We start from the raw sequence: 21,633 nt of genomic DNA on the forward strand, positions 1-21,633 counted from the left end.
GGGATGGTGAGAAGCTTGGTAGGCGCGTCTCGGACGGGGTCGAATACGGACATGAACCAGGATTGGAGGGGCCTGAGCCTCAGCCTGGCCCACGGAGTGACAAAGGTGGTAGAAGCCAGATGTCCCATGGCAACCTGTATCACCCGGGCTTGTAGCCGCCGATGGTGAAGGCAGGGCTGTAGTGACGTGCAGAGGGCCTGAAACCTTGTCTGTGGGAGGTAAGCCCTCATGGAGCTGGAATCCAGCATGGTTCCTATAAAGTCGATGCACCTGGTAGGAGTCAGGTTGGACTTTTCGAAGTTGACCTGCAGTCCCAATGATTGCAGCAGAGACAGGGTGAACTCGAGTTGCCCGAGTAGGGTGTCCTTGGAAGACGCTGTGAGGAGCCAGTCATCCAGGTATGGGAAAACTGTGATCCCTCTTTGACGCAGGTATGCCACCACGGGTGCCATGCACTTGGTGAAGACCCTGGGAGCTGTGGAAAGGCCGAAGGGAAGGACCCTGTACTGGTAGGCCTGGTGGCCGACGGCAAAGGTGAGGAACCTCCGATGGTCCTCCAGAATCGCAATGTGAAAATAGGCGTCCTTCAAGTCCAAAGTCACGAACCAGTAGCCTTCCTGTAAGAGTGGTAAAATAGAAGCAAGGGTTACCATCCTGAACTTCTTGTAAACAATAAATTCATTAAGGGCCCGTAGATCCATTATGGGTCTAAGGCCAGAGTCTCTCTTCGGTACGGTGAAGTATCTAGAGAAAAAGCAGCGCTTGAACTCAGAGGGGGAGACAGGTTCAATGGTGCCTTTGTCCAAGAGAGTGCGCACTTCATCGAGAAGGGTGTCCGAGGGGACAGTGGAAACGAAAGATCCAGTTGGTGGTAGCTGAGAGAACTCTAGGGCATAGCCCCTACGGACGATGTTAAGTGCCCAAGAGTCATTGGTAATGGCGGCCCAGGTGTCGAAGAAGGGGCTCAGCCTGTTGGAGGTGGCGAGGTGCGCAGGAACCCATCAGAACCTCTTCTTGCCCCGGCCGTCCTTCTTCCTGTAGCCCTGTTGGTATCTGGGCTGGAAAGATTGACGCCCATCGGCTGGAGGAGCAGGCGACCAGGAGGATCGGCCCTGAGGCTGGGTGTCCTGATGGTAGGGACGGTCCTGAGGTTGGAAGCGGTAGTGGCCACCTGGATGCCAAGGGCGCTGACCAGGGTACCTCTGACGGGGGGACTTGGACGTGGAGGATGACATACCATGCTTTCTGGCGGTGGTCTTCATCCTATACCGGAAGCTCAGCTTCTCATCCGTGTCCCGGTGGAACAAGCCTGAGTTGTCGAAGGGCATGTCCTCTATAGCTGCCTTTGCTTGTGGAGTGAGGTCTGAGGACCGGAGCCACGCGTAGCGTTGGAGGGCTATAGAGCCGGAGAGGACCTTTGACGCACAGTCCGTCGAGTGCCTCGCGGAGATGATCTGCTGCCCGCCTATCAGGTGAATCTCATTCCTGAGTGCAGACATCATCCGTCTCCTGTCATCCGGCAGGTCAGTGATGGTGGGGTCCATCTTCTCTACGAGGTACTGCACATAGGCTCCCATGCAGGCCGCGTAGTTAGCCACCTTCAAGTCCAGGGCCGCTGAGGCATAGAACTTTTTGGCTAGACCATCCAGTTTCTTACTGTCCTTGTCGACTGGAGAAGATGAGGACTTCGGGACGAAGGTGGACTGGGCTCCTTCCACAATAGCCGAGTTGAGCTTAGGGTGGTTGGAGAGCCAAGAAGGTGCCGAAGGAGTGACCCGATAGAGGTTTTCAATCCTGCGGGACGTCGACGGGATGGTGGCCGGTGCGTCCCAAGAGCGTTTGGCAATTTTCTCTAGCAACGGGAGATATGCCAAGGCTGGTGGAGCTGGGGCGGAACCGTGGATCCTCCTCTCCACCGGGTCGAGAGCATCGTCCTCTGGATGGGCCACTTCCAACTTCAGGGCATCCGCCATCCGGATAACCCTGTCGGCAAAGGACCTGACGTCATCTGCGGGGGACGGGACCGCAGGTCCCTCCGGGACGAACGGAGCTTCATCGTCGTCGGAGGATGATGCAGAGCGCGGGGACCTCGATCTGGATCTTGATGGAGATCTACTACGCTTCCTGGGCGACAGATCAGTGGCGCCCAAGTCGTCCAGCCTGTGAGAGGTGTCAATGTGGCGATGGTCCCGTGGGTAGTCCCGGATGTTGCGCCGTAGGTGGGACGAGTCTACCGGGATAAGATATTGCCCGGTACGGTGGTCGAAGACAAGATCCGGGAAGGCATCAAACAAGTCCTGGTCTCATTCCATGGAGTCTGGACGGTCCAGTTCCAAGGCGGCATCTGCCTCAGCCCCCAGTGTGGCCCGATCCTTCCTCGGGGGAGAGCGGGGACGCTCTCTGCCCCGTACGGCAGGACGTGGTCTTGCCACCGGAGAAGGAGAGCGGGACCTGACCCTCTGTGGGGACAGGGGAGCATCAGAGTCGTGGAGCTCCCCTTCAGAATCGGAGCCCAAGTCCACGATCTGCAGGGCGTCCGCCGGTGCAGAGAGGTGGCTTGCGAGGAGGACCCTGGGCTCTGGAGGTACCATCCGGGAAGAAGCCGGTACAGGAGTCGGGATCTTCGCCGGCTCGGTAACCGGAGATGTAGACGGTACTGGCCTCGACTCAGGCGGAGGCACTGAGACCGTACTTGGAGGGCCCTTGCGATGGCTCTTGACTGGCGGCGAGGAAGAACGGGCCCGCTTTTTATCACGGTCGGAACGTTTGTCCCCTTTCCTCTTAGGGGCTCTGGGAGCGTCCGCATCTCCAGAGGCTCCAGAACTGCTAGGCTGGCTCAAAACCTTCTCGTAGAGCGCAGCCTTAAGTGTCCGGTCCCTGTTCTTAAGGGCCTGGGCCAACATCGCTTTACAGTGGGGGCAGTTGCCAGGAATGTGGGACTCCCCCAGGCAAAGGACACATCTCTCATGGCCATCGGCCCTGGTGATTTTCACCCCGCATTTAGTGCACTGCTTGAACGAGGCCATGGTAATCAAGTCTGTTACCGTTCCGAGGTCAAGCCGTAAGATCAAAGGAGAAGACAAGCCAATTAGGGAAAGTTTGAAGAATGGTCAAGTGAAAGTCCGAAGGTCAAATGCCAGAGATTCTAATCAGAAAGAGCAAGCAAAATGCAAGCGAAGTTCCTCGAGCTGCTTAGCGCAGCGGAATGAAGGAACTGAAGAGGAGCGGGCCACCAGGGGCCTTATATATGGGTGGGCGGGGCTACTGCCAAAAAGTTGCAGAAAGATACATTGCTTTCTGCCTGGAGATTCTAGAAGTTTCCGAGGATTGCTGCGCAGGCGCAGATTAAACCCATTTGTGTGATTCGCAGAGACCACGAAGAAGAAGTTTTTATCTTAGGGTCACCATATCTCAGAAATGACTTGAAGGTAGACAACATCAAAATCATTGTGAAAGTGGTTGTGCAAGAGGTTACATCAGTGAAATTCCTTGTGTAGTTAATCATTTCACAAGCATATATACAACGCTCTCTCAGTTAGAGGGCCCAATCAGCCATTGCACAATGGAAACTCTCCAGGCTGTGACTGCAGTTGGGCAATTGGCTATACAGCTGTTGAACCCAGTGTAACTTATAGTGGCATTTGTTACACTGTGCTAAAATTATGCCTGGCATTATCCTTCTCCTAAGCAAGACTGGAGAATCCCAAATGTTTTCCGTCGATCTTTTATTCCCTTAAAGAACAGCTCAAGAGCAGATATGGGTAGTTATGTGAAATATATGCTCATAAAGATTAATTTTAGGAGAATCAAAAATTGAACCATATTCAGAAGATATGCAACTATTATGAAGAAAGACGATGAGTAAAAATACAGAAGCAGATTCTAGATCGAGATGGGCAATTTTCAAGGTCATGGTTGGGGGCTGCATTCTCTCCCCTCAGAGTTTTTGCCAAGCACCCCCCCCCCCAAATTTTTAGCTATTTTAAAGTTATGTTGAAAAAAGCCCTTTCCTAGGCCTAAAATAGCCTAGAGGGGACAAAAATGTGGTAAAAATATCCCTATAGCCCAGGGATCCTTTAGGGCAGCCCCCCCCACAAAAAAGTTGGGATTTTGAAGGCCACAAAAAACTGCCCTGTGGGGCTGCACTTTCTCCACTTCTGCTCTAAAAGAAAGTCCAAATCAGGAGGGGGCCTTTCAGTCCAAGAGCAGGGAAAAACAACCAGAAGAAACGGAAAATGCTAAAAAAAAGGTAGATAAATGTGCCCCTTTAGATGTGCTTAGATTACAAGTCCCAAGATTTCTTGCCAGTAGCCATGCTATAGACTAAAAGAGGGTGTAAGGTGTACAGAGCTTAAACCTTTCTCAGGAAGTCATTGTGGAATGAACCTGTTTTTGAAGAAGTAACAGAACCAACTTTGTAGGCAAATGCTAAAATGTCTGGGTGACAATGCAGGAGAACTGGGTGACAAACACTACCTTGCCAACATCTCTAACAAGTCCTAGCTTCCCTGGCAATATAATGTTGTGATACCATCCACCTGAAAAGGTCTTGCCATAACCCAAGCTTATTTTTTCATTAACACTGTGAAAGAATGTATTAATGGTATGGACAGAATAAATATTCTCTCTCATCTGGAATATTAGTCAGATTTCTCCAGAGATTGAAGTTTGTTATTGTTGTATGCCTTAAAATAATTTCCGAGTTATGGAAAACCTAAGGCAAATCTATCATGAGGTTTTCTGGGTAAGTTTCTTCAGATGGGGTTTGACATTGCCATTCTCTGAGACTGAGAGAGTGTGACTTGCCCAAAGTCACTCAGTGGGTTTCATGGCCAAACCGGGATTTCAACACTGGTGTCCAGAGCCATACTCCAACACTCAAATCACTATACCACACTGGCTCCATAGATTGAAGTACAGCATTAATATTCTCTAACATAACAATAAGATCCCTTCAAAACTCCCAACACAGCCAATTTGTTGCTTTAGTACTAAAACTGAAATGATGGAAGGTGAGGAGGGCATAAACAGACACACTGTTTTGAGGTCTTTCATATGACCTCATACATACTTCTGAACCTACATTTATCCTACAATTTGCTTGGACTAGCAGGGTTAAGCACCATTGTTTGTATGCTTCCAAGAAGGATCAGATCAAGTGAATGAGTGGACCTAGGCCCTTAGCCAAACCACAGTGTCAACATATATAAGGTTTCCGATCACAGAGTTGGTGATTCCCTATTACACAAAAGTATGATACTTTTATTGGCCAGCCAAAATGCACAAAACACATAATGTAAACTTTTGAACCTCTATTGACTTCTTCATCAAGAAAAAAACATTTAAAAAGTAGTATAGGAGGGGGGAGTGTTAATGTTGGAGTCACAGGCATATATTTTTTAAAATACATTTTGTCTCTGCTGCAGTTCAGTGGTTTGGAGCAATGTAGGCCTCTCTTGGCCATGTGGGAACTCTAGATCAAGGACAATAAAAATTAACTCTATTAGCAGCAGTAAAACAACCCCTCTTGGGATCCAGAGTGATCCCTGTTATTATGATGGCTACATAGGGACATAGATCTATGTTTCACTACCTCCAAATACTGACCATTCATTCTAATGGTACTTGCACATCTTATAGTAAGAAATTGCCACTTGTTGAATGTGCTAATGTATGTTGGGAGCTGACCCAGATCACAATGGCCTTCATGACTGAATGAATATAAGTGTCTCACAGCATCTTTCTCAATTTCTCTGCCAAGTACAGCTCAGCCAGAATTTGTCAGTTCTTATGCTACTGATACAATTTTACTGTGCTCCTGCCAATGAAGCTGACACAGCAGAGACAATAAATCAGCAGGCTCCACCAGTTCCACATCATCAGTATTATAAATGCCTCCTGCAGGGCATGCAGTGCCAAGTGCCCTTGCTGTTTGCAATGCTTGAAACAACTTTGTAAAATTTGAAAATTTTAGGATAGTTTGCAAAAAGTAGAATATATACAGGAAACAAAAAGTAGTGGCTGGAATTCAGTATTGCAGTTGCAGATTCATGATCTGGAGTTAAGGATCTTAATTGGTCTGTATTCAGAAAGAGTGCTTTACAGTACCCAGTCCATATTAACAGACAGCAGGTGGATCAGGCAAAGGATGTCTATTCAGCAGGGAATTAGGGTGCAAGGACGATGTTTCCTACCCGACCCACTGGTGAAGGAGGTTATGACTGATGTTATGTATTTGTTGGTCTGTTGTTGTTCCCCGCTTCGATCCATTAGGAAAAGTAAATGACAAATAAATATGATGATGATGATGATGATGATGATGATGATGATGACGACGACGACGACGACAACAGCAATGACAAGGATTTACAACAGGGATCCTGCTTCTGTTTGTCACAGTCTCACTTGCTGGTGGGAAGTGGTTGGAAACATACTCTTCCTTGTGCCTCGACTGCCAGGTGAGCAGACCTGCTTTGCCCAACCTAGCTGCTGGGTATTAATGTGACACTGGGCAGGAGATGTTACTTTGTTACACATACATAGCTAAGTGGCCAATGTAGAATACTGGTGAGCATTTTTAGATGCTCACAAAATTCTCAGTGTCTCACACACAAAACCTGTAGAAATTTTTCATTTTAGTACAGAATAAGCAAGTTATTAAAGTGTTGTTTTAAAAAAAATAACTGTAGTAATCTATGGAATGAGTTCATTTATTAATGAAGTGCACTGAAATGTTTTGAAATATTGGATAACCTTTTCCTTCATGTGTGTTTTGATTACAGCAACACTAATATAGTGATTTGCATTGCACTAATATTCTGTGTTTAGCCATCTTGCTGAATCTTTACTGTTACTCTAAAAACAGATGCACTGTTATATTGATGTTAAAGCACAGCAAGAGTTTTTCAACCACTTAGTTCTTGCTTGGTTGTTGCCCTCTGATGAAGAAGAAATAGAAAATACGGTGAAATTATTCACCATTTTCTCCCAAATATAAGAAACAAAAAAACTCTACAGTAAATTGCTAACAGGGGGACAGACAGGCCTATAGGGCGCCCTCGTCACATGCTAGGGGTTGGCCGAGGGTGCACTGCCCATACGTGCCTCACCCCTAGCATGTGACGAGGGCATAAAAATAGCGGTGCCCTGTACACACGGGTGCCGTCATTTTGACGCAACGGACGCCTAGCGTCCGCATGTCGTGCCCCCTTGTGATGTTGCAAGTGCGCCATTGGCTTTTGTGGGTTCTTTTTGCCACGCAATGAAGCCGCACGGTTTGTCCACTGTGGCTTCCTCTCGTGACAAAACAAGGTGCCAGCAGACCACCCTTTTTGGGCGGTCTGTACCCCGCCTTAATTGCTCTGGGATTTATTGTTTTATAGTGTAGCCTATCTACTGATAACACAAAATATACTTTTGTATAAAATAAAGGTATTGTAGTTTTATTTTCCTCTAAGCATGAGTGGAGCTCCTTTAATGGTGGATGACACACCAGTGGATAACAGCTTCATATTTTCACGTACATAGTTGCGTTGCTGCACTGTTGCTGATCTCATAAATGGAAGGTGACAATCAACCTTTGCTGATGAAATTGGTGGCACAGTCTGTGGAGGCAGGCCATTGATTTCATACATCCATTGCATTGCTGCTGTCTGAAAACACAAACAACAAGTTTCAACAGAAGATGTGTTCATGGTCTATTACTGTGAAACATATCTACCACAATCTGTGTAATTGGGTCATTGACTATTCTCCACAGAGGGGTTCCTCAAAATACTGCATTACTGGAATTGTACCAGGGTGGGGGGGAAAACATTACCATGCATAATAAGCAAGGGAGAACATTTCATTTTATGAAGAGCAGCATGTTTGAAATATGTACACTGTCTAGCGCCCTAGGTAATCTCAACTCTTGTTAATATGCAACCATTTCAAATGCAGTTTTGAGGGAATCATTTCACAGCAGGAAATAAACAAAAATAACAAATGGGATGCTGGCTTTATTTGTACCCAAAGGATTAATTGGGGGGGGGGTTGCTTAAAATAAACAGCATCAACCTTTAGTGTCTTCCTTTGGGTGAAATATGTTTTTCTACCAGTATCACAAGATGACTCACTTGACCTCAGAGGCTCAGAGGGTTTCATACAGTAACCTCTATTTCTGGAGTCAATGTGACATATGGTTATGTGTTATAGGAACAAGTTTTATTGCGGGCAGAAAAACAGCCATACTCTTCTCATTAGCATAGCATAGTTCCTCATAGATTCTTATATACACGACAAGGCTCCTGTGCAAAGCTATTCTATCCCATAGGGTACATAAATAGCTCTCCTCCCACTTGTTTAAAAAACCCAAAGCCACTCTTAATTAGAAGCAGGATCACAATGTGCAAATTGAAGAGATAACAATGGTGATGGTAGTGTCTTTCCTAAAGACTTTTAATTAAATTCAACAGTGACACACACCTTGTTTCGGAGTCAAAAAACTCACAAGAACATGCTAAAGATATCTTGCCAGCTCATTTTAATAGAAGTGAATATACAGTTGCCCCTCCTAATGAGTAGATCTGAGATCTGCACCCTTGAATATACATGGAGGGGCAACTTCCGCTATTTGCAATGGCCTGCATGCACAGGTGTGCACTCCATGCAAGCCTATGGAGCTTGTAAGCCTGAGGGCAGGGAACTGTCTATTATCCCCTCTGTTGTAAGCCGCCCGGATTCCCAGTGATTGGGCGGCATATAAATAAATCCTATTATTATTATTATTATTATTAGCCACTGTCTTTGCAGGGGGGAGCAGAATGGATCCCCCATGAAAATGGAGGGCCAATTGTATACTGAAGAGGCCTTCTCTTCTGTCCCTGATAGCCTTATTCTCCAATAGTAAAAAGATGCTTGAGCAGCATCACCCTCCAAACACAGCAGTTCTGATCTGGAGTTTTTGCCTATTTATTCAGGTGACACGCAGACATCTTCTTTATTGCTCTAGCCAATTGTAGCTGGCCAGCAGCAGTTTATTATTATAGATTACTTTGGATGTATTGCTGGAACATGGTTAAGCTTTATGAGAAAAAGTTGCAAGAAAACTGTAACTGTATTTGCTTCTCTACTCTTCCTGTGCAATCCTGGAACTGGAAGACTCTGCATATGCTCTAGATTAGCTACTGTTTAATGTGTTGCTGAAACTCTAAACTATGGTTAAACTTAACTCCTAGTACTTGAAACAATCCAGTTTAGAACTTGACTTGTTTAAACTCATCATAGTGAAAAGTAGCCAGTTCTGTGGGTTCACACATTGTGACAATCCACAGTTGCTATTTTAAATAAATAAATGATAGTAATAAATCTAGAACTTACCACAGTCTAAGCACAATGCTATATAATATATAAATATAATAAATATTTATATATAAAAAAGGCCTAGATAACATATGTTAAAAGCATAATTAAAGCCTTTAACAGCTGTGATTTAGTGAGTGAACATGAAAAGCCCTTATGTGTTAGGTATGTTAAACCAAAAGAGAGAGTGAGTGTATGTGTGTGACTTGAATGTAATAACATACACTGGCAAACTTCATTTGATGTAAAATAAAATAAAATATAGAGCAATGATATTGCGAATTATGCCCAAATTTAGTGCTAGCAAAAAGAAAAAGTGCTAGCAAAAGGGAGGTGGATATTATACAGAATGGACTAATTACCTTATTAGCCCCTCTACAAGGTTAAATTATTTGTATTGATTCATATATCTTTTATTAGGTTTAAAAGAAATTTAACATCAAGTTTATAGTTAACTATGAGCAGGATTTACAGAACATTATAAAGTAAAAAAAAAAAAAAAGATCTCAGTAGGTGAAGCAACTTGGAATGCAGCAGATACAGAAAACCACTAAGAAATCACTCTTGCTTATAAAACGTCTTTTTAAAATCGCCCTCAGTCTTTTTATTCATGGGACATGGATTTAAGCTATAGCTGGCAATCAGTTATTGTTGGCATCATCTAAACATAAACTGCACTGACTTGCTAGACTTTAAATTTGACAATGCATAATTATGTAGTGTATTATATATCACTGCCTTTGGCTATGCAAAAATATGTACAATTTTATAACTGCTGCGTTTAATCAGAAGTCTGCAAAAAGAATAGAGTATTATAATATTCTTCTGAAACTCTTATCTCAAGCCTCATGCAGACAGGCCAAAATAAAGCTACTTCAGGTCACTTTGGAGGTATACTGTTTCAATGATGCATGCATCCTAAGAGTCCAGAAGCTGCGCCAAAGCTGTGCTGCAGTCCTTAGGAGTGGATCGTGGCTTTGGTATGGCTTCCAAACTCTTAGGACGCATGCATCATTGAAACAGTATACCTCCAAAGTTACTCGAAGCAACTTTATTTTGGCCTGTCTGTATGGAGTCTCAGATAGCTAAATTGCAACAATATTTTAGACCTGAAAGAAAAGTATTTGATCCTGAAGATACTACTATGCTATGACATCCATCATTCATCATATTAAACACATATTAAAATAGAAATGTTGAATAATTAATCAAAAGAATGGTCAATTAATCAACTCTAAAAATAATAAATATAGAATGTTATTTGATGTTTTACAATGTGGTTTGCTATATATTACTGCTTTGATTGTAAGACACACGTGTGCTATTATTATCAAATGACAAGATATAAAACTAAAAATATATTTAAAAAATGAAACAACACTTCACTGAGGTATCTGAGCCCTACCCCACTGGATTATACCGTGCTGAAGAATGTTGGATATCCTATAGCCTATCTGCTTGCACATACTGCCTGAAAATACATACTGCTCCCTTTTCCAGTATCAGCATCATAAAATGGGGCCAGAACATAATACCAGGATATGGGGAGAGGGAGCTAAGAAAAAAGTAGGCAATGGGGGGAAATCTAGTAGGATTACAAACTGATAATGACATTTGGACCTCTGTAAAATTCCAGCAACAAAGCAGGGTGAAGACACCAAAAGCATCAGTTGGAAGCATCAAGGAATACTGCTACATTGTTCCCTTTTGATACACATACATACACACTGTTAAAAGGTGGGTAGCCAGCAATGCTACAACTACTCCTTACCCCAGCAAGAATCACTTTTATGAAGATTTTTCTGTTTTAAAAGTTAATTCAGTTCTTTAAATGCAGTGCTTTCCCCTCTGCAATACGGCTGATAGAACTCCCTATATTTCTTTTTTTTTTTTTTTTTTTTTGGGGGGGGGGGATGGAATAAGGGAAATGCCTTTTTATTTTCCCAGGCTTTTAAAATACAAATTCTGCTTTGCATTTTTTTCCTATTTCTATTTAATTGTTTTATTCTTTTTGTAATATACACTGAGATTATGATCAAAGGAGAGTATAAAGCACTTACAATAGGAAATGAAATAATAAATAAGAAAGCCTCTAGGCTTTGCTCTGCTGAGTGACTAATGACATTATTGAGGACAACCAAAAAGTGAACAAAATTAACAGTAGTTGAGAAAGAAAGGGCAAATGTTTTACACTGACTTTGGAATTTGATAGCTTTCTAGGAAGAATGTCCCAAGGGGAATCAGTGAATCTTCTACATAGTCAGATACATATGTTCTGCTTGTGTTTGGAGTTTGCAAATCTCTATGTAATGGATTTCAAATGGTGCACTCAAAATATAGGTATAATATTAATGCTTTCCACTCTCACATAGGTGGCTTAGGAGGGGTACTTCCTGACCCCCCCCCCTGCTTAGGTTATAGATTACTTCTAAATTCTTTCAAAGCATTATGCAATAGGAGAACCACTGAACATTGTTCCATTATAGCTTTTTACTTCCTAGCTACAGTCCCTAGAAGCTAGAGCCTAAGCAACATTAAAGAATGCTTGGTGTAGTAGTCCAACAACATCTGGAGAAACATCCAATTCCTACCTCTAGTCTATACACATATCACTTCCTTCCTTTTTTTACTCCACAATTAATAAGATATACCAACTGATCCTGGACAGACATTAATGTATGCAGATGAATTTTCAGGTAGTCTTTCCTCATATATTTAAATGTAAGCCTTCTACTATAGGCCTAAAAAAAATGTCATTGGTCTAGGACTTCACTGTGAGCTTGAATGCAGATACTCCTATCTGATGAATGCTTATAGTTAAATGCAGTATCTAAAATAATGTTCCCAAGTCAAAAGTATTCTGACTCACAATTTTCAGGATGAAACAGCTGGGTATTAGCAAAAATCAATTAGAACAATGGCCAAGTTGTAAAACACAGGCTTTCCACCTAGAGGTCAATCTCTGACATTTCTGTTAAAACCTGTTTAAATACTTATTTATCTGTTAAATAAGTATTTAAATAATTATACATATAAAGAACAATGAGAAAAAGAAAGTAGAATGGCTTGTAGAAACTGACAATGTATTATTTTTTTAAAAATTCAAGCTTGGTGGAGGGTAGAGGAAGTTAAACACTTTACACTGGTAATTACACAATGTATCAGATGTAACACAATGTTTTTTTTAATATGTAAGACTTAATAAAAATATTTTTTTTAAAAACCCACTACATTTAACTAACATTAAGAGTTTAGGAAACAGGTCTCATTCAAAGTAAACAGTAGCAGACTAGGTGAGACTAGACAGCTCATTCTTTGTAAGGCAGCTTCTTGCCATATATACTCAACTATAAGTCATGAAATTTATGCCCCAAAATGAACTCCAAAATCATCGGTCAACTTATACATGGGGCAATAAGTTATTACTGCTTATAATGTTCCTAAAAGAAGTGCTCGTCTTCCTCTGTAGCCAGGGATCTTTAAACAGCTCCCCATTTGAGTCCCTGTGTGATATCCTCTCCCATCTCTCTCTCTCTCTCTGGCGCATTACACACGTGCCTAAAGTATGTACCGTGTACGTACTAGGGTTGCCAGGGGGCGTCTCTTTCAGACGCCCCCAACCCTAGTATGTACACAGTACGTACAAAATGGTGGTGCCCATTCTAGATGGGCGCGCCATTAGGACGTCACGAACGCGCCACCTCCAAACAGGGCGGCGCGGACGTGACGTCCTCATGCCACGTGAGGGTGGCTGGGACGCCTTTTTTGCGACCCTGGAAGGAGCTCCGAAACGGAGCTCCTTCTAGGATTTGCCTCGCTGGCGCAGCCTTTAGACAGTTGCACCAGCGATGCAAGGCAGAAAGGGGCCAAGCAGCCCCTTTCTACTCCTCCCCACCACCGTCGGGTGTCCTTGGGGCATGAAGCTCCAAGGACACTCCTTTCCAGGCCGCGGGGAAGTGGCCTTTTGCTGCTTCCCCGTGGCCTGAAAAGCGGCGGATTGGGGCCTCAGAGGCTGCCGCTGTGGCAGCTGAGGACCCGATCCGGTGGGGAAAGGGCTGGATACAGGCCGCCCCAAACGGGTGGTCTGTAACGCGCCTCTGTGTCTTAACCCTCAGCCTTACCTCACAGCCAGAGCAAACAAACAGCTGGTGAGACAAGGGAAAGCAAGTGAGAGAGAGTTTGCTTCCCTATTTGAGTCCCCGCACACTCTTGTGTACCTTTTCCCTCAGCTTTCAATGGCGGGATACAGACTGCCCAAAAAGGGCGGTCTCCCATTGCCCTGGTTTGCTCCACGAGGGAGCCGCAGCAGACAAACCACGGGCCTCCATCACGGAGCAAAAAACCCCACAAAAAACGGGTTCTTCTTGTGGCACCTTTGTGATGCCGCAAGGTGCCAGTGGCGCACTTGTGGTGTCACAAAGGCACCGGGACATGCAGACGCTACGCGTCCATCATGTCAAAATAGCAGCACCCATATGTACAGGGCACCGCCATTTTGACACCCTCAATCAAGTGAGAGGGGCGAGTCGCGTCTGGAAGTGCCGCCCCTTGCACGTAACGATGGCGCCCCGTAGGGCCCATCTGTACAGCGCCCTTCATAGCAGAGCTAACAAACAGCTGGTGAGGCGGGGAGAGAGAGAACGTGTGTGTGTATGTCAAGTCTTGTACCCCAGTGAAGGGAAGAGGGGGGTCTGTACCCCGTTTCGCCAGCTATGAGCTTTGGGAATCCTGGGAGTGAAGGGAAGAGAGAAAGGTTTGTACCCCAATTTTCAAGCCATGAGCCTTGGAAATCCTTGTGGTAAAGGGAGTGGGGGGGAGAGAGAGTGCATAAGGTCCCCCCCCCCATTTTCCATGCTGTGACTCATGGAAGAGGTCCAGAGAGGGAGAAGGAGGGAGGGAAGTAGTGTTTTGTTTCCCCCTTTAGATCTTCTGTAGCATTCCCCAGTGTTTGACCCTCAACTTATCCACAGGGCATATCAAAATCCATGATTTTGGCCTCAAAAACTGCCCTCAACTGATACATGAGGTCAACTTATACATGAGTATATACAGTATGTTCAAACACTATTTCTGTGTTGAGCACTGGATGAAGGGCTCATATATTGTGGATGGGAAAACTGACAGGAAAGCATTTAATTGAGAAATGTATCAAATTAGTTTAAAAGAAATATGGCCACCAATAAAAGTGAGCTGCATAATGGACTAAGAAATGTCCAATCACTCTATTGGAAAAGTTATTTATCCTGAAAGGACACACATTGAAATCATTGTAGCAACTGAAGAAAATCACTTGCTAGATGTGCACCTGGCTGATCTGCTTTCAGACTTGTAAAACAAATCGAGTCAAGACAAGCTCTTGGCAATTTCCAAAACTTCAAGAATCCTTCTTTTTCTCCTCCTCTCCTACTTCAAATGTTGCTAAAATATACAACTGGTTTTTTTTTTTATTTTGCTTGTTCCCAACTGTCTGCAATAATTAATTCTTATCACTAGGAAATAATGTGAATTCTATCATATTCTTCTCAGTGTAAGTATATCTGTTTATCTATGCTCCCCAAACGTTCCTCAAACACTTTATTTAGTAGCAAATGAAAAAGTAGATTACACAAGTAAACAATGCAATATTATCACCATCCTATAAAATAATGGATTTACCATCACTAAAAGAAACTGAGCCAGCAACATGCTGAGCTCAAGTGATCTGAGAAGAAAAACAGAGAAAGTCAAAATCAAGAAAGACAAAAGAAGCTCTGAATGAAATTGGTCTAGAAACCTTTGGCATTCCTTTCTACATCCCCAATCCCACTCCAAATAATACAGTGAATGAACAGAAATGTTCTCCATACTAATTTGAAATTCTACATTTCTTATCTGATGCACCAGAACACATTTCTTTTAAATTGCCCACAGAGATAGCAAGAAATACTGATGGAAACAGGAAAAAAATTCAGGCACTTTGTTACAGCAAACTAGATCAATTTCACTAGCAAGAAAAACAAGTCTTAGAAGGGATCATTTATAGCATTTATTTAAGAAGGAATGTCTGTAAGTCCACAAACATACCAGAGTAAAGCAGCCTATCAAGAATCCAATTGTTAGGACTCACCTGTATTACTAATATTGCTTTATGTTTCTTGCTGTACATACTGGGTTTGAACCCAACTGTTATGCAGGTGCCTGCTGTGTCAAGTGGAAGCAGTTCCCCAGCTTGAGGCCATACAACAAAATCTGGATCACTACCTGGCAGAAAGTATGCTGTATAAGGATCTGGATACCTAGTAAAGAACATGAGAGTAAAGTCAGCATTTACTTTCATTCACTCTTTGTCCTATATAATAACATCCTGCTATTAAAGATCATCAATTAAACAATGCTCTTATTGTTTAGTTTAATAAATTCATATATTCTTAGTTGTGCTGACTTTCTGAAATACTTGCAAAATAGTGAAGCAATGTGAAATGATCACAATATCTCAAAGAGAACCTTGCACTGATTACTATCCTCTCCTGTAATAGCTCTTCACATGCATGCCTAGCAAGATCCATTTCAAAATAAAGTTCTTAGTGAAAGTACGGCCGGTTACAGACCAGCACTTGGGACGTCCGCAGGACGTCCCATTTTAAAAAAGGGGCGTCTCTTCTAGACGCCCCTGGCTCTAATACGGACTCTGTCCGTACAATATGGCGCCGGCCGTTCCACACGGCCGGCGCCATCTTTACGTATCGGACGCTGTGCGTCCGAACGTGTCGCGGCGTCTGTGACATCGCGAATGCGCCCCTGGCGCCTCGCAACGTCACAGAGGCGCCGCAAGAAGAAGCTCCATTTTGGAGCTTCTTTTTCGGTCCGTGCGGGAGCAGTGCGGTGTGGCTGCTGCGGCTCCCGCACGGAGCAAACGGCGGCGGCAGACCGCCTCAAAGCGGCAGTCTATAACCCGCCTAAGACACATTCATGCCCAGGTATGAATCACATTCTCACCTCCAGAAAACTCTGTTGATAAATCACCTTAGGGTTGCCATAAGTTGAAAATTATTAATATTATTAACCTTTATTTATAAAGCGCTGTAAATTTACACAGCGCTGTACATACAATCTTTTTAATTGGATGGTTCCCTGCCCTCAGGCTTACAATCTAAAAAGACACGACACAAAAAGAGAAGGCAAAGGTGGTGGGGAAAGGGCCTCTCTAGTAGGATAATACATATAAAATACATAGCAATACAGGAAATGATTCAATAATGACGTGAAGGCCCACAACAACAACACATAATTACAGTAACTGTATTGTAACTGCTTTTTTCAAAAAACAAGTCTCTGTTCTAATCCAAATTATGGAATCTTTACACAATAGACTCCAATAAAATACGTTAATTATTTCTATGTACTGATGAGAAATTCTGTAATATTTATTCCATAACCAACTGAATGACATCATAGAACAATAATACAAATAAGTTAAGAACTACAGTCAGCCCTCGCCTTACGCGGGGATCCGTTCCGGATCCCTCCGCGTAAGGCAAATTCTGCCTATGCTCAAGCCCCATTAGAAACAATGGGACTCGTGCACGGCGGCGCAGCAGTGCGGCGGCATGCGGGGCGCAACGGGCGCGCGCACCCATTCAATTGAATGGGACGCCCTGCATGCGCCCGCAGCTTGAGCGCGTAAGCTCAAGTCTGTGTAAAGTGCGCTCGCATATGACGCGGGCGCGCTGTAGTTTAATTAATTTATTTGCTCATAATGTGTGTAATTTACTACACTGGTAATTTAAAATAATATGAACAACAACTAAAAAGAACAAGAGACTTCTCTCACAAAATCAGTGAAATAAAAGGAAAATTCAAACCATGCGTAGGAAAGCTCAATGACTAACCGAGGAACATACTAGTGGCCAAGACAAAACAAAAAAGATAATGGAAACAATACACATAAGAGCTATACAAAAAAGATGAAAGGAAAAATGATAAATGAGAAGTAGAATCATATGAAGATGAAACTCAAATTTTGGAAATTGAAGCAAAAGCTGCACTAAGAGCGATTAAGATGAATAAATCACCAGAACAGATGAGAGAGCTACCAGGAGAGTTACAGCAATTTACAGAGGGAGAATCTACATGAGTTCTAACTAAAATGTGCCAGCATATATGGAAAAGAAAACAGTGGCCCACAGATTGGAGATTACCAATATATGCCCCTAAACCCAAAACAGGGGACGCAAAAGATTACATCAGTTATAGGACTGTTGTATTGATTTCACAAGCAAGCAAGTTCATGCTCAAGATTCTACAGAAAAGACTTCTGTTTTATAGACTATAGCAAAGCCTTTGACTACATAGATCACAAAAGGCTATGGATTGCACTTAAAGAGCTGGGTGTGCCAAAAAAAATCAAAGTCAAAGAACAAAGTGCAAAGGCAGTTTTAAGGCTGAACATTAAGAAAACTAAAATAATAACCACAGAGCATGTCCATCAATTCAACATGGAGGATGAGGATATTGACATTTCCAAAGACTTCCCATATGTTGGATCAATCATTGATCAGAACAGAAACTGCAATCAAGAAATCAGAAGTCTAGGATTAGGAAGGGCAGCTATGAAAGAACTAAACAAGATCCAGAAGTGCAAAAATATACAACTGAACACTATAGTGGGGGTTGTTCATATTTTCCATCATTATATATGGGTGCAAGATCTGGATAGTGAAGAAAGCTGACAGAAAGAAAATCAACTCATTTGAGATGTGGTGTTGCAGAAGAGTTCTGTGGATACTGTGGATGGCTAAAAAAACAGACAAATGAGTACAAAAGCAAATTGGATCTGTACTTTCTCTAGAAGCCAAAATGAGCAAATTGAGGCTATCATGCTTTAGCCACATCATGAGAAGACATGACTCACTAGAAAAGACAATAATGCTTGAAAAGACAGAGGGCAATAGAAAGAGATGAAGACCACACTCCAGAAGGATAGACTCAATCAAAGAGGACATGGCCCTACGTCTGCAGGAACTGAGCTGAATTGTTGATGATAGGGTGTCTTGGAAATGCCTCACCAGGTCGCCAGAGGTTGAAGTCGAGGGAAGTTAACAACTAGAAATCAGATTTCATAAGTTAGATGCTGCTTTTTGACAGCACTGAAAGTAAAAGAGGGCAAATATATTATTATAGTAGTTCATACATATATACTGACATAGCCCAGGAATCCATGTGTAACTTGGGCATGGACACAGAGAATGAGGAACCACTGGTGCCCAAATGAACACTGGACTCTTAACAGTAGCTCCAGCACTGTGACAAGGTATCATTCTCCTTTTCGAAGCTTGTCTGATAAGAGTGCCTAGAGAGATGGAGAAGTGCTAGGCTTCAAGTCAAAGGCCTAGTCTCTTATAATGTCATACCCTGAGGAACTAGGTAGAGCCTAAGCAGAGTAGTCCTTGCTGCCATGTTGCTCTTGCTACTGACCTACAGACACGTAAACACCAATCTTTAGATCACCAGTTAGCAGGCAAATATTTCAACTGTGCAGTGGCTTAGTGGTTAAGGCACCAGTACTGATGATCAGATCAGGAAATTGGCAGTTCGAGGCCGGGTTTTGCATGATGAGGTGAGCTCCTGTCACTAGTTCCAGCTTCTGCCAACCTAGCAGTTCAAAAGCATGCAAATGCAAGTAGGATAGATTCAGTGGGAAGGTAACAGCATTCAGTGCAGTCGTGCTGGCCACATAACCACCAAAGCAGTCCTCAGACAATGCTGGCTCTTCAGCTTAGAAACAGAAATGAGCACCGCCCCCTACAGTCTGTTACGACTAGGCATTCATGTCAGTTGGACCACCTTTACCTTTAAGATACTAACAGCTATTGTTGCTAACAGGTCACTGTAAACTTGGTCCAGCTAAATCATACAGGCAAGGTTCTCATTATCCCTGATTGATTGTTGACTTGATTGATTTGAATGATGAGAGAGATGATCAATGTGCTGTTCTTTCATTAGATGCTGTTGTCCCTTGGACAACTGAAACTTTCCCACATTGACTAAATTTAATTTACCCTGAGAATTTTTAGAGTATTTTGTTCTGGGCTGTTTTATATGACAGTTAAAACCTTGGGCCTGTCTTATGAGAAAAATAGTAATATAAATGGCATTGTGCATGAACCTTCAGAATGTAAATATATTCTTCATGCAGATGAGTTTTTACTCTACTGCTGAACTTTAGTCTTCTATTCTGGCATTAATGAAGGTGGTAATGCTTTTGGAGATTTATTCAATTATTTGCTTAATTGGTCCAAATCAGATGCCAGTGGCAGACAATGTATCACACAATTATTGGCAGCTCTGGTAGTGCACAAATGTTATTATTTATCTTGGAATTTTAATTCCAAAGGACATTTTCTGTATGATTATGTTATTACTCAATATGTCTTTGGATTTTCAGTTTCTTTTCCCCCTGAAATCCCTTTTCCTAGACCCTGCAAATGTTTTAAAAAACTTAAGACTGTGTCTCAAATATTTATTTGAGATTACTTACCTCTTTTGATTTCTTTCAGTATGATGCAGTTTCATTTTATTGAAGGTGGATTGGACTTTCATGGTCCTAATGTATATCTCCAGTCCAATTTATTGATTCTCCCCTATCTCTGTTCATTTTTTGCCCTCGATTGTTTTTGGAATCATCCTGTTTATGCCTCTTTCTTTCGAAGTCAACAGCATTAGGATCTACACATCTCAGAATAATTTTTTCTTGCTCTTAGAGAACCCCGCAGATGACCGAAACCACAAGTGCCAAGGCTGCAAATCCGGAGGGACCACTGTATAAGGTTTCAGGAATGAACTGAAAAATATTTTGGACACCACTATCCTGTCTATCAATGGACTGTGTTGTTGGTTGTGATGATCTACCTGGCAGAGGCTTCCTCTTATGAGGAAAAGAACCTAAATAATACACTACATTCAGAGCTAGAAGTTGCTGAGATTTAAGGCAGCAGCAGCGAAAGAGCAGGACATGCATTTGTTGTTGTGTACCTTTAGGTTGTTTCTAACTTACAGCAACCCTAAGGTTAACCTCCCCCCCCCCCCCCGGCAAGAGTTGTATAGAGGCAGTTTTGCAGCCTCTAAGGTTGAGAGAGTGTGACCTGTCCAAAGTGACTTAGAGGGTTCCTCTAAGTGGGGATTTGAATCCTGGTCTCAAGACACTTAGGGCCTTGTCGCATAAGCCCCTCTGCCATTACAATTGCATTTCCTATAAAAATTGTATGTAATTGAGACTGCAGGCTTCTCTATCATCCTTTTGGACCCAGTCCAGGATTAGAGTGCCTGTTAGCACCAAAACCCTATCTCACACACAGATTGTAGTATATATTGCCTTTGGTGCTTCTGCTCCCTACCCTCTCCTCCCTTCCATTCTTCATGTGGTCAGCAACACTGCTTGGGAAGGCAAGAGTGGCCATGGGGAGAAAGAGGGAGGAAGGATGAAGGGGGCTAATATAGCTTTGCCCAAATCAATGAGAATGGGACTCTGGAGAAAGGAGATGCATGTGTGTGGGAGAGGGAGAGAAAGAAAGAAAGATAGAAAGAAAGAAAGCTCCGTAGTACCTTTGCAACAACAAAAACTCTAGAAAGGAGCTTGATCTCCCCTGATCACTATCACTTCCTCACCTAAAACATACATATTGATCAATCAAATTTAGCAGAAAAGCACTATTGCACTTTCACACTGAAAATCAAAAATGGCAGAAGCATTAAAGGAGGTCATTATTGGATTATTTCTGTAAGTTTAAAAAAACTTATTTTACAATGGTCTCTTATGCTACACTGATGGAACAGCATCAGTGTCATGTGGGAGGGAGGAACTGAACATACTGTTATCCTGTTATCCTGCCACTTTACCAACCTTGTGTGATAAACTCCTTAGCACAATGCTCTAACTGCTACAGATACTGCCTCTCTAGGACATGTCTTGTTATTATTATGTGCCTTCAAGTCATTTCCAACTTATGAAAATCTAAGGCAATCCTATCACGGGATCTTCTTACCAAGATTTACTCAGAGGGGTGGGTTACTATTGCCTTCCTCTAGGGCTGACAGTATGTGATTAGCCTAAGGTCACCCAGTGGGCTTCTGTGGCTGAGTGGGAATTCAAACGGATACAGCAGACATGACAGCATTTTAGAAAAGGTCTGAGTGTTGGGCGGTGTAATTCACTTGATGCATCTTTTAGACATCTGATGTGGCTATATTCACATACTTTTTTTGGGATGATCAAGCTATCACTTTTATTGTCTTTGCATTTTGGAGATGTTTATG

General features: G+C 42.9%; 1 protein-coding gene across 1 annotated transcript in view; it reads right to left on the minus strand.

The window, feature by feature from the left end:
* Positions 1-6,924: 6,924 nt before the first annotated feature.
* Positions 6,925-21,633, minus strand: part of CFAP47 (cilia and flagella associated protein 47) — a 343,409-nt gene continuing 328,700 nt past the window's right edge. Inside the window, exons 63-64 of the mRNA XM_089508424.1 lie at positions 15,449-15,617; positions 6,925-7,652 (exon numbers count right to left, since the gene is read on the minus strand). Coding sequence (XP_089364550.1) covers positions 7,443-7,652; positions 15,449-15,617 — 379 coding nt within the window. The 3' untranslated portion in view covers positions 6,925-7,442. The remainder of the gene's footprint in view (positions 7,653-15,448; positions 15,618-21,633) is intronic.

Source organism: Sceloporus occidentalis, unplaced genomic scaffold (genome assembly GCF_023333645.1).
Source record: "Sceloporus occidentalis isolate IW3139 unplaced genomic scaffold, rSceOcc1.0.p SCAF_2, whole genome shotgun sequence".
NCBI classification, from domain to species: domain Eukaryota; kingdom Metazoa; phylum Chordata; class Lepidosauria; order Squamata; family Phrynosomatidae; genus Sceloporus; species Sceloporus occidentalis.